Source organism: Macrobrachium nipponense, chromosome 24 (genome assembly GCF_015104395.2).
Source record: "Macrobrachium nipponense isolate FS-2020 chromosome 24, ASM1510439v2, whole genome shotgun sequence".
Taxonomy (NCBI): Eukaryota; Metazoa; Arthropoda; class Malacostraca; order Decapoda; family Palaemonidae; genus Macrobrachium; species Macrobrachium nipponense.
The window spans coordinates 24787679-24801259 of record NC_061091.1 but is presented as its reverse complement, the minus strand read 5'-3'; the positions used below and the strand labels follow the sequence as shown (position 1 = coordinate 24801259).

The window sequence follows — 13581 nt, the reverse complement described above, 5'->3', positions numbered from 1 at the left end:
CCCGACCAGATGCCCAGGAGCGCCCCTACCCATCCCCTTACCCTCCCGCTTCCTCTCTGTCTTTCTTTCTTTCTCTCTCTCCCCTCATGAAACCATTCGAACCATATGTACCTCATGAGGAGCTTAGGCACAAGGGGGAGGAGATAAGGTGGAGATGCTGGCTTGCCTTCTGGGTAAGGCTGGTGGGTGGGGAGGAGAGGAGAGGGGGAAGATAGAAAGAAAGAAGGAAAAAGAGAAAAAAAGGGAAGGGGAGATTGCCTTGTGAATCACAAGCCTTCGAACTCTTCTTTTTTCCCTTCCCACCTCAGGTTTCCTCGCGCGCGAGATGCCATGTCGTTTATTTTCTTTAGCGCAGAATTAGGACAACTTGGCGTCCATGCATAATCTTGACGTAAATTGTTTCACAAGGCATTCTTTCCTGAGTCATCTGGCAAAGCCGCGTCCAACACTTTGTTCGAACTAAAAATACATCGAAGAAATCTTTAGAGCAAAATTGAATTTTAAGAAAACCGGAATTCCGCCTACGAGTGTCGAGTCGTAACGGGCAGTTTGTAGATTGTAAGTTGGCTGTTACGACTGATTAAATTTAATCCTGAAGGGAATTAGAAGTAATTTTTAAGTTTGAATCTGGTCTTTCATCCGCCTTACAGCACGTGATCACGAGGTCGTATTGCTGATTAATCTATTATTATTGGGGAGGCGTTTTGAAGTACTACACGCTGTCTCAAAGAATTTAAGTCAGATACACGTAAGGATATTTTATGTAATGTTCATTGGTTTTTCGCCTATTTATTGGCATGAAAAGGGCAGTACACAAACACACACACACACATATATATGTGTGTGTGTGTGTAGGTACATACAGAGAGCAAAAAGTTTTAAAGGTGTGAATTCCACGATCAATGAAAGGGTTATAAATGTGAAGAAATTTAAGCAACGTAATCAAAAGGAGATATGTGAGTGAAGTTAATGAAATTATATTTTACATGAGTACTTTAGTCATAAGTATCCGCAGTGAATGAATTTTAACTGAGTACAATCTTCGTTTGTCATTCTAATAACCAGTCATTAGCAATGTAATATGTACTGCGGCTATCTTAAAGTGCTTCTAGTACTGAAAATCTTAAGCAATACAGGTAGGTCGTTGAACTGTACCTATTGCATGTATGATTGTTCTACAGCTACTTCTCAGTTTTATCTGTACGACTTTTTAGTGATTACCACAGGTTTCAATGAGATTATACATAATATACAAAGCCGGGACAAAAACAGTGGCTGTAGTTTTTAAACACCATAAAAAAAAAATTTTAGATCCCAATGTCACTTTGTGATCATCCCCTTCCCGGTACAACGTGTTGTGGTTTTGTGAACTTTGCAAAAGAATGTTGATGGGAAGCATAAAGCAAAATCTGGCGTTAAGTTGTTCTCGATGTTTAGTGTGTAATGGACAACAGCAACATTTGTACCTAGCAAATTTTTCACGCTCAGAATTGTCCTGAAACAATCGTGCATAGTTTGCCTGCATGTGACTGATAGAGAGACAACTGAAAACCTGCTTTTTCGGTTGTGTCCTGCCACAGTGACATTTATAGGTGTCTTTAAAATACAAATAGTGGCCTCGAGCAGCCGAGCTGGCCTCACCCGAATCCATGGTCTATGTCCGAAAAAATTGGTAAGCAAGGAAATAGACTAGTTTGACGAGTGAGAAAATAAACAATCGTATACAAACAGATCTGTGTATGTGTGTTGGAATAATAAAAACACCATATGCCACATCTCCATTTTACAAAGTAATCAAGATATCTCTCATGTCCTCATTAACACTAATTATCAGGGTTTTGGAAACATGTTTTCTGCAATAACTGAGCTATGCATAGAACAGTAAATCTTTGGCAAATAAAAAAATAAAAAAATGTTGTCGTTCATAGTTTGTGGAGAAGAAATGGACTGAAGACAAATCCTAAGCAGGCCGGAATAGGAAGGAGATTAAAATACCTGGAAATGAAAAGCAACCCCCTATAATCTTTTAACTATAGCTTCAGGGTTTGTCTCAAGACATTCAAAGGTCTGTCGCACGTGTTAAGTTATTGTTTTGTAAAATTGGCATGAGGGCAGATCTTTAAACGTCACGCCAGAGAGGTCTCTTCGTGATGGTAAAACTATAGGCCTGAAGAAGGCACGAGAGCGAGTCGAGGTCGACCTCTAACCCGCCCCCAAAACCGGTGACCTCTCAACTTTTTGATTCCTTAATATAATAATATAATAATAATAATATCCTTTATTTCAGCTCAGGGCCATATACATTGAATATACAAAATACACAGTAACATACACAATCTGAAACAACATGATAAGAAAAATGAGTAATCGGCACTTATCCACAAAATAGCTGAGGTAGCATAAAAGATAGTAATCATAATACCGGTAATAACAGTAATAATATTGGTGAGAGAAAAAAAATGCATTGGGAGAGTTATAACAGTTAGTGCACAGATTATATAACTTAAATTCCAACTAGAGACCTTAGGTGATTACAGTAGTCAGGTCCATAGGGCTAAATACGAAAATTGAATGTAAAAAAAAAAAAAACTTTAACTTGATAGTAATCAGAGTAATAATGAAAAAATAAAATATCAGCAATAAATATAATGACAGAATATGCAGATGACATCTAGCCAATACAGAGATTAAGGTCTTTAAGGGACAAAGGCCTCATTTTCCCATCTTTCCCACAATTTAGATATTCTTGCTTCACTCCTTAGGACGCTTTGTATGAGCGAGTTGCTGCTGTTTCTCACTCGGGTTACCAGACTCGACATTGTTCGCCTTACAATGATTTTTAAATTGTCCAGGTGGTTTTCTAAGAACATCTGTGTGGCGGAGTGGTAGCGTGGAGTTTGTGAGACGTCTCAGCATGTCATTGTGCACAACGGTGATACGTCTCATGGTCTCTCGGGTATAGTTCGTCCAGAGGGAACACCCATAGATACTGTAGCAGTACGAGCGGAAGAGCAGCAGTTTCACGTCTCGGTGACAGAAGGCAAACCTCCTTGCAATCATGTTGCCAGTTGCACATAGTTTACGACGCCTCTGTTCAATGTCTGCCGTATCTTTTAGGTCGTCGGTGATAATGTGACCCAAATACGGAAATTCGCGCACAAATTCCAGCCGATGGTTTCCGAGGAAAATTTGTGGTTCTGCAATATGCTTAAGCGATCTCGGGAGCAGCAACATGCACTGGGTCTTGGTTTCGTTGTAGATTATATCAAATACCTCTGCATATTGGCGGCAAGTGTCGACGAGTCGTTGGAGGTCATGCACTGATGGGGAAATCAGAAGTTCAGAACCATATCGTCGGCGTAACAGGTTGTTTACAGTTGTTTCACTGACAGTGCATCCGATTGGGAGTGAGTTCAGTTTGACATTCAAGCCATCTGTGTACGTATTAAACATGTATGTAGAGAGAATGCCCCCTTGCCGAAGCCCGTTTAGGGAGCCGAAGGTGTACGATAATACGTTACCCCATTTGACACAGAATTGCTGTGTGGAGAACCAGCAATGTAAAATGCCAATTAGATATAGGGTTGTGGCCCTTTTATGCAGCTTCAGGAAGAGCTTCAGGTAGTTTACTCTGTCAAATGCTTTTCTCACATCTACAAAACATAGGAAAACAGGAGAGGCTGATGATAGGTAGTAGTTCAGCCATTCTTTCAGTATGTAGATGCAGGTGTCGGTTGAGTGGTTTGCTTTAAATCCGAACTGGTTGTCAGTGGTGTGTAGAAAGGGGAGAAGTCTCACAAGAAGAACCGACTCAAGTATCTTCGATGCGATCGTTGTGATTGCAATCGGCCGGTGGTTGCCAGGGTCAGCTGCATCCTGTAGCTTGTTTTTGATTAATGGTATCAAATGAACTAAGAGTAGGGAGTCTGGAAGATACTGGTGAATTATGCACGCATTGAATAGGGCGGCTAGCAAAATGTAAATTATCGGATGGCAGAATTTGAAAGCCTCTGCGGGAAGACCATCACAGCCGGGCGATTTATTATTAGGTAGGCTGTATGGCATCGCTGATGTTACCTGGCGTAATACGGTCTGCAAAATGAAATTGAATGTTGTCAGTAAGGAGGTTATCTACATCCCTTCGAGAAGCTTGATCATTTATGCAATTCAGGATATTGTTGAAGTGATCGTCCCACATAATTGCGATAGCTTCGTCTCCGACTGCTTCCCCTACTCTCTCTGATAGCTTTTTAGTTTTGGGATTTAAGGACTGGATATTTTTCCAAAGACGAGGGTAATCACCAGATTCTTAAGTTTCTAGACATTGCATAAATCTGGGTACTTACCTTGCCACGCAAAGATTTGTAATCCAAAACTGAAGATATGTGAAAACCTTGCCTTACTAATTCCTTACTAGGAATGAATGAAGGAATGTTTTCTTTGGTCATTTTTGAGTAAATTCTACATTTTAAGGGTCCAAATTCACTGTATTATGTAAAGTCAAGATCAGCACACAGCTTTATCTGATATTTTCTCAATCATGGAAAACAATGACAAAATTAGTAGTGTAGGTGCTTACGGGAATATAAGGGGGGGGAGGGCGTTGTCGAAACTTCGACAAGAGAGATTGTACTTTGCCGCAAGTTGTAATGCATCTGTATATATTTTCCTCATTTTACGTAACTAGAAATGCGCATTGTATGAAAGGAGGGTATTATGTTTTGTTGTATTTGTATTTAGTTAGGAAAAGCGTTCTGTGTAGTTATTTCGTGCAATAGTTTGCAAGTTTGCGTGTAATAGCTTCTAAGTACCGATTGTCGGTTGTTCGATTGTTTGGGTAGTTGCCCGAATGCGTTTGGTTGTGTCAAGTCATCGAGATTTCCGTATCGTAATCACTTAAGTATTCTTTGTGCAGAGTTCGTTTAGGGAAAGTGCCTTTATGGATATGCATATCTAGAATAAGGGTAGTTTTCTTGCTATGTGCTTTTAATGAGAATTACGAATTATAGACTGTGCTGGAAGCCAGTTCAATATAATTCAGGCTAGGATAACGCACCCGTCATTCACAATAACGAATCCATCATTCACAATCACAGTAAGTTAAATTCATTTATGTACTCATTGGTATACACGACGCAACGTCTTATCTCGAATATCAATTAAAATGAGTTGCCTATAGCAATCTGGGTCTTAGGCTACAATTTGGTTATTCGCGTTTCAAGTCACCTTATAGCTTTACGATCCCTCGTGATTTGGAATGCTCTACTTATTACCTAGCAGTCACCTTAGGCTGTATGATCCCTTGTGATTTGGAATGCTCTACTTATAAGTCACCTTAGGCTATACGATCCCTTGGGATTTGGAATGCTCTACTTATTACCTATAAATCACCTTAAACTATACGATCCCTTGTGATTTGGAATGTTCTACTTAATTACTAACCAAGTAGTAAAAGAAACGGGGATTAAAGGGGTACGTAAATAAACAAAAACATGCATGTCTTGGGGGATACAGACCCATGGAATTTTGAGAAAATCGTAAATCTCTGCTTCTGTAAGCAGATAAACTACTAATTTTTTTCTTTCTTTTTAGTTATCAAAAAGTGAATGCTGAAGAGGGAGAGCTGTCTGTGCCAGGTTCCTGTTCCGAAGCGCGCGCTCCACGATCACAGTTGCGGGCACACTACACTATTTGCGCGAGGCGCAGTTTTATTTATTTATTTAGTGTTTCAATCTATGCTTCTGTAAGCAGATAAACCGCTTTTTTATTTTTTTTATTTTATTTTATTTTTTTTTTTGCAAATATACTGGTTACAGATCTGTTGGATGAATACACTGAAAATAGGAAAGAAAACTTAAACTCATACAAGGGAGCAGTGAATTTGGACCCCTGAACTGTAGGTTTACTCATTATTGCTCATAGTAGTTCGGACATATCTTGGTCTCCTCGGCGGGATCGAATGGTTGTTTTTGTCCCTCTTCCTAAGCAAGGACCATCACAGCGAGGACTTGGACACGCTTGCCTAGGCCAGATCTGTAGAGACAATTAGTTGATGGGAGGTCGTTTCCAACAGTCCGATGAACCAAACGAAATCATTCCGGCCGTTTTCCAACAAAAGAACGTTAGCGTTATCTGCGACAATAACGCAAATTTGACCGTAGTTGCGGCAGAAAATAACGCCTTCTTGGTGACGAGGCTAAAGACAGAACTAACGGGAGTGGATTTGTTTTTATTCTTCAGAGGATACATGACACAGGTCGCGTAGGAAAAAAAATGAAAGAGCGACCATTGCTAATTCGTTCCTGTACAAGTTGTTCTAACAAAATCGTTATTTGAGGAATGCCAGTTTAGTTTTTATCTGTCAGCTAGGCTGATCACACTATGTAGTAAGGGAATTTTAGCATCAAAACTGGGCGAACCGGGGAAAAATTTGTAACCAAATAATTCCTTCACCAATGTGTTCTGATAGGTCCCTAGTATTACCAGGAAAAAAAAAAAAAAAAAAACAACGTCCAGGACCCCTAGCAAAATTTTTTAGGAGGCCAAACCGCCGCCGCAAATCGCTTTTTTTTCTTACATTTTCGCGTTATACTCCTAAAATGTTCATTTTATCGAGGATATTATATACGAAGTTAAAGTAGATACAATTACCTTTCTAACGATATATAATGATGTATACGTACTTTGCTTTCTTAGTATAGTCCCTAAGATTCAACAAAGGTTGATGTTTAAACCCTGAAAATTAATTTTTTCAGATTTTTGTCCTTTAGCTTTTTGAATGGGCATTTTCTGAAAACATTTTCGTTGCGCTATTAAAATGTAAAAAATTTCTATATTGTGTATAATAATATATATCTTACTCAATTTGTGAAGGTGGGATGGTTCGAAAAGGGTTCCATAGGAGGGAATATAAGGGTCGAACCGGGAAAACAAATTTGTCACCAAATAATTCTTTCACCAATGTGTTCTAATAGGACCCTAGTAAGAAAAAAAATGAAAATAAACCAGGGGCCCTAACAAAATTTTTAGGCGGGCAAAAACTCCGAAATCTCTTTTTTTTCGCATTACACTCCTAAAGAATGTATTTTATCAAAAACATTATTTCATACAAAATTGTAGCAGATTAGTTACGTTTCTAATGATACATAATGATGTATACTTTGTAGTATTAGTATAGCACCTATATGATTCGACAAAGGCTGATTTTAAAATCCTGAACATACATTTATTTTCTGAATTTTGTCTTTCAACTATTTTAATGAGCATTTTCTAAAAACAGCTTCGCTGCACTATTAATATATAAAAATGCCTCTATAAATTATCTGTATAATGGTGTATAATGATGCATATTTTACTCAATTTGTGAAGGTGGTACTGCGCGGTTTTGAAAATGTTCCCAATGAAGTTCCATAAATGCGCTACTTTCACTTTTGACATATGAGATAAATTATAAAGTTTTCCGCACTTGAAATAACAATTGATATGAATAAGATAATAGTCATTTTGACCATAGCGAATTCTTAGATTAGAAATCGTCTCTTTTGCTATGGCCCGACCTGACCCGGCCGTAACATTTTTCAAACGCTTAAAAATAAAAAAATGCATTTTGACGGAAAAAAAACCTGTCTTCTTCGTAGATGAATAAATTATATACGGAGTGGTGTAGACCAATGTATATTGTACCCGATTAGTAGGTTATGTACAATATATCTGGTGGAATTCGGAAGAGGTTACATAAGAAACTCTGAAAATGCATGATTTTGCACATATGCTGAAAGCGACTATATTTCCAGAGTTTCATATGTTTTTGGAAAATGCCCATTAAAAAAGTTGAAAAGTTAAATTCGGGGGAAAATGCATTTTCAGGATTTTAACATAAAAAATTGTCGAATCATAGGTGCTACACTAATACCATAAAGTATATATCATTAGAAAGGTAATTTAATCCGCCTTAATTTCGTATGTAATAATGTTTTTGATAAACTGCACTTTTTAGGAGTATAACGCGAAAATATAGGAAAAAAAATTCGGGGGGATTTGCTCCCCTAAAATTTAACACCGATGAAGAAATTATTTGGTCACAATTTTTTCCCGGTTCGACCCATAGATTCCCTTCCTATTTGGAGTTTAATGGGGAACCCTTTTCGAACCATACCACCTTCACAAATTGAGTAAGATATATATTATTATACGTTATTAAATAGAAACTTTGTTATATTTTAATAGTGCAACGAAAAAGTTTTCAGAAAATGCCCATTCAAAAAATTAAATGACAAATTTCGGAAAAAATGCATTTTCAGGATTTTAACATCAATTTTTGTTGAATCTTAGTTACTATACTAACAAAGCAAAGTACACATCGTTATATATCATTAGAAAGGTACTTTTATCTAATTTAATTCGTATACAATGATGATCTCGATAAAATGCATAGTGTAGAACTACAACGCGAAAATGTAAAAATAAATCGCGATTTCGGGTGTTTTTGACCTTGCTAGGGGCCCCGGATGCTATGTAATCTCGTAAGATTTTGAATGAAGGGAAGAAGTGACTACCTGGATTACATTGCTGATATGGTTTACTATAACGTACTACCAGGTGTTTTGGCTGAAAATGTGATGCCCTGTATGACGTCATCAATCCAAGATGGCCGCCACTCTGTATAGATGCTCTTAGATTTTCATCTATAACTCGTTTTAGAGTTAACTTGTGAAAAAAATCATCAATAATGATTTATTTAATATAAAACAAAGTATAGGAGCTTCAATTTCATAAATCCTACAGTTTGAGAGCTATAACCATTTTTTTTTTTCAATTTTCCACCATAGATATCCTACTTCTCATTGCCTTTCCATTAGTAACTGACTTCATAGTTATCATACGAAGAATGTGATTGAAAAATCATTTGTTCACCGTATAACAAAGAACATAACACACAAAGATCCATAATTTAAATATAATTATCTCCTGTAGTGTTGCCAGATAGTGCTACAACCAGCGGATAAGACAACACCTCCTCTCATTCCTATACAAGTACTTACAGTGTTCCCAAAAATAGCAGTTATGTATGTAGACCATATCAGCAATGTAATCCCTCGAAGTGAGATTTCGTGACATATACTCCCCTACTACTAGGAACCTATCTAAACGTAATGGCGTGGGAATTATTTGGTTAAAAATGCCTTCCTGGTTCGACCCTTAGGTTCCCTTCCTAAGAAGCAGTAGATTTAGTTCATATCACATAGCACTGAATGCACACTCACACAATCGTGCTTCTATACTAGACAGTTGTACATTTAGAGTAATTCTGAATAAGCGATTTCTTTCTATTAATAATTTAAACATTTAGGTCGAGACCCAATCTTGTACCCGATACGTATAATTCCTGGTAAAGCAGATGTAAAAAAATTCCATACCTTGATTCCTTATTATTTACCATTATCCGAAGAAAGTTCTCTCTCTCTCTCTCTCTCTCTCTCTCTCTCTCTCTCTCTCTCTCTCTCTCTCTCTCTCTCTCTCTCTCTCTCTCTCTATCTCTCTCTCTCTCTATATATATATATATATATATATATATATATATATATATATATATAGATATATACATATATATATCTATCTATATATATATAGATATATATATACATATATCTATATATATATATATATATATATATATATATATATATATATATATAATGTACAGCATATACACACATGATAAAGGACTTGACCTAAGTAGAAGCAGTAGGGACTGATATTTTTTCGTTACTGTGATACATATGAATTAATCATATGTATCACATACTATTTTATAGTATAATCTATAAAATATTTGTATTCATCAATAAATTACTAGTTTAAGAAGCTATTAGATAACATCAATTCTTTGAAAGTGTTATCTAGGTCAAAAATATATTCATGGAAGAATATTATAATAAATTGTATAGCAATCTCGACCATAATCCAAGTAATATCAATGTTAAAAAAAATCAACAGCAAGTGCTGTAATTTGGTAACGGCGGATAATAAGCTAAACAGTTATTATAGCATTGTTTTCAGTAAAAAAAAAAGGAGAAAACTATCTATTCTAATTCAGTAAACTGCTCTCGATCGTGATTAATTAAGTTTCGAAAATATGAGGTCAAATTTTGTTTTACAGAGCATACGTCTGATTGTGTTAGTGCAACTTCGTCACATTTGCATCCGGTAGCATTGGACTGGGAATAGCAACTGGAATCCCGGAGATATCATTGTATCGGTCAGCTTCCACTTTTTGTGATATGGCATATCTGTCCAAAAGTGAAATTTATTTCAATGTTTTTTTTTCCTAAAATCACATTTTATTAATTTTTCATGTTAGAATTTTAACACATTTGATTTAGACACGTTTTATACAAAAGCTTGCTGACACTAAGAATTAAAATGTGTATTTTATCTTCCTGAAACTAATATACTTTCCTAATGGTTATTATATGCAAAAATTTACAGTTATGGTGATAACACGGTCTCTACTTATAGGTATAATAAAAAAATTGATGTAGGTAGACAAGAACTTTATAGTCTTAGGAATAACACAGTTCTTACCGTTAAAAAAAAACAGTATTTAGGTTCATATTGCTACCTTCTGTTTACTTGAAATTTGATTCATTAACAATAGAATTTCACCTCAACTCACCTCAATAAAATTTCAAAATCTCTCGGAACCTCGGAAGAAGAAGAAGGGTAGGAGGAAACTTTAAATCAAAATAAACAAACAGTTGCTGTTGCTGACCCGAGTCCGAAGTCGTCGTTAACAACTGTTCACAGACACACCAGAGTTACCGAGGACCTATTTTTTCAGCAATGTGGAGCGTTTATAGTGAATTATGTCAGGCAGAGGACAAAGTTCGCTGCGGTTGAGCGCCAACGAACTTGAGAATGCCCTGCGCGAAGAGAGGCAGAAATGGAGGGTATTCAGATTGCAACAGGTGAGCCACCAGTTGGTACCTACTATTACCTACTAGTAGGTAACTTTGCATTGGTTGTTAGTAGTAGCAGCTATGATTTTTCCAGATTTACTAGGTATTTGATGTGTAGGCCTAATAGGGTAAACAACCGAGTGGACTGACCAACTCACCAACTACTGCGGTTTTGGCCACCTTCCGAAAACGTACTTTAACACGTCCTGACACCGGAGATGGTCATCAGTCATGAAGTCATGAGTTGTTGGTGGTGATATCAGGAGCTCAAGACCTCTACTCTCTTATCAAAGTAAGTATTTTCTCCAAAGTTAGGGTAAAAAACCGTAGGGTCCAGAGTGGACCATGTACGGTCAGCTTGGACAATCCCAAAAAAAGTACATTATAACGCGTCCTGACATCGGAGATGGGCATCAGTCACGACTTGTTGTTGGTGAGAAATGGAGCTAATGACCTCTACTCTCCTTTTGAAGTACCTAAGTATTTTCTCCAAAGTTAGAAATTGAGGCCAAAATTTAAGATTTAAACAGAGGTTGGTGAAAACGGTGTACACAGCAGTCCAAATCTCACCAAAACACTCAACATTTTTACTTACAACTCAAAATATATATTTAGAAGATTGACGCCATCTCGATGTTTACGGAGTCGCTTGTGTCAATAAATTTCCCATTTCCTGTGATAAATCCGCACACCACTTGTACCCACAGACGCTGGGGCACTTTCATCACAACAATCGGAACATGGAAACTTACCAGCACATTTGTCAGTAAGCAACTGTTTTGGTAGAAGAAGATGACGAAGCGTGCACTTGGATAATTTTTTAAATAAATAGTAAAACATCAATATATATTTTACATATTTATGATGATTAATTTGAAAATATTCGTTATTGTAAAAGTAACTCGATTCTGACTCAAATTTAAGTAATTATTTTTTGGAATTAGAACGTTCGTTTAATTCCTGTATTATGACGTCACGACATCTTGGCTTTCGTACCTATTGTAAATAATTGCTTTACTCAACTTTCTTGCAGAACAGTTTACCAGTTATTCATGCAGATTATCAGCTATTCATGTAATTGTTATAATCATAATGCGCATATATATCTTTATTATTTACTTTTTGGATATATGAAGATGTTTTACTGCCGGATTATCGCTTTAGTGTGACACAATTGTTTACGGTCCCTGGGCCTCTGTCTGTTTTCGCACCATAAGAAATTATGGGGCCGAATTTGCAATGACCAGAAAGTCGTTAAAAGAGGAAAGTTAGCATTGAGGGGCAGAATGTTATTTTTTGATTGGCGAAAAAGACAAGTATTTATTTAATAGCTAGCTTGTAAAAAATACTTGATTACAAAAAACTTGATTGACAACTAAGCGGCATACCTACTATGGGTTTCAGAGACAGTGCAAGCACGTTTTTGGGCGATACCTATTTCTGTAACGAACACTCGTATCAGAACGAGATTTTGCTATAGTGCATGACACCCAGTGCCGTAATTTATTAGGGTATCGTGAATCACTAATCGTAAAGAATAACGACATTTGTCCTTGTACCAAGAGACAAAAATCCATTATGCAGAAATGGATACGAATGTGTAAAAAACTCCACCTACCTCTCCCCCCCCCCCCCCCCCCCCCCCCCCCCCCCTCCCCCCCCCCCCCCCCCCCCCCCCCCCCCCCCCCCCCTCCACCGCCACCCCTTTCCTTCTTCCTTCCTTTGCCTTCCTTTCTCTCTCTCTCTCTCCTCTCTCTCTCTCTTCTCTCGTCTCTCTCTCTCTCTCTGTTGCCATTTGGTATGTGTTCACACCCTCCCAAACTGGGTATAAGACTTACACAAAACGTGGAAATTGGTGAAATTAGGCTATGTATTAGAAGTATATATACATTAATATTAAAGCAATTTTATCATTATTGCATTACTATGACAACTAGAATTCATGGAAACAGTTTACAATAATGAATCGGCGTATGTGTGAAGCCTCCACTAATGTGGCAACGATGATTTTGCCATTCTTAGCATGCAAACATTAAAGGTTACATTTATTTCTGGCATACAGTTATTAAAGAAATTCAAAATACAAATATAGACTTAAATCAACGAAAAGTGCTAGCAAAAAAAAAAAAAGCAAAAAAAAATATATATATAATCCACTTATCCATAGTCGTTCCTCGATGGTTTTTGGCAGCCAGATGTACGACAAGGTTAGAAACATTGGATTGTATCTACTTTAGAAATATCTGTAATTTTTCAGGGTAATTTGGTTGCAAAAAAGGGATAATATACATGAATTAAATTAAAATTTTTAAATAAAGTAAAGCTGAACTAAATAACGAATAAAGTAAACAATTTAGGGAATAAAACTTTGCAGTTTCGTCGTCTGCTGTTCGTAACTGTGTTTGTGGCGCGCGCGCTTAGGAACCAGGAACAGCAACTTGTTTAAAGTGCAATGTGGAGTGAATTGAGACCAAAATGTGTATATTAACAATCAAATAAGCACTGTGGAGTTTCAGTTGTGATGGCAGTAAGGATAAAAACCACCGATTACAAGGTAAAAATGAATTCAGTTCAAACCATGACCCCGGGAATAACAAGTTTCATACTTTCAGTAATATAGGCA

The 13581-nt window shown here is 37.0% G+C and overlaps 1 protein-coding gene across 1 annotated transcript in view; it reads left to right on the top strand.

Annotated features, from left to right (window-relative positions):
* The first annotated feature begins 10693 nt into the window (after window positions 1-10693).
* Window positions 10694-13581, top strand: part of LOC135205526 (uncharacterized) — a 41644-nt gene continuing 38756 nt past the window's right edge. The window contains 1 exon segment of the mRNA XM_064236274.1: window positions 10694-10967. Within this exon segment, the coding sequence (XP_064092344.1) occupies window positions 10866-10967 (102 nt within the window). The 5' untranslated portion in view covers window positions 10694-10865.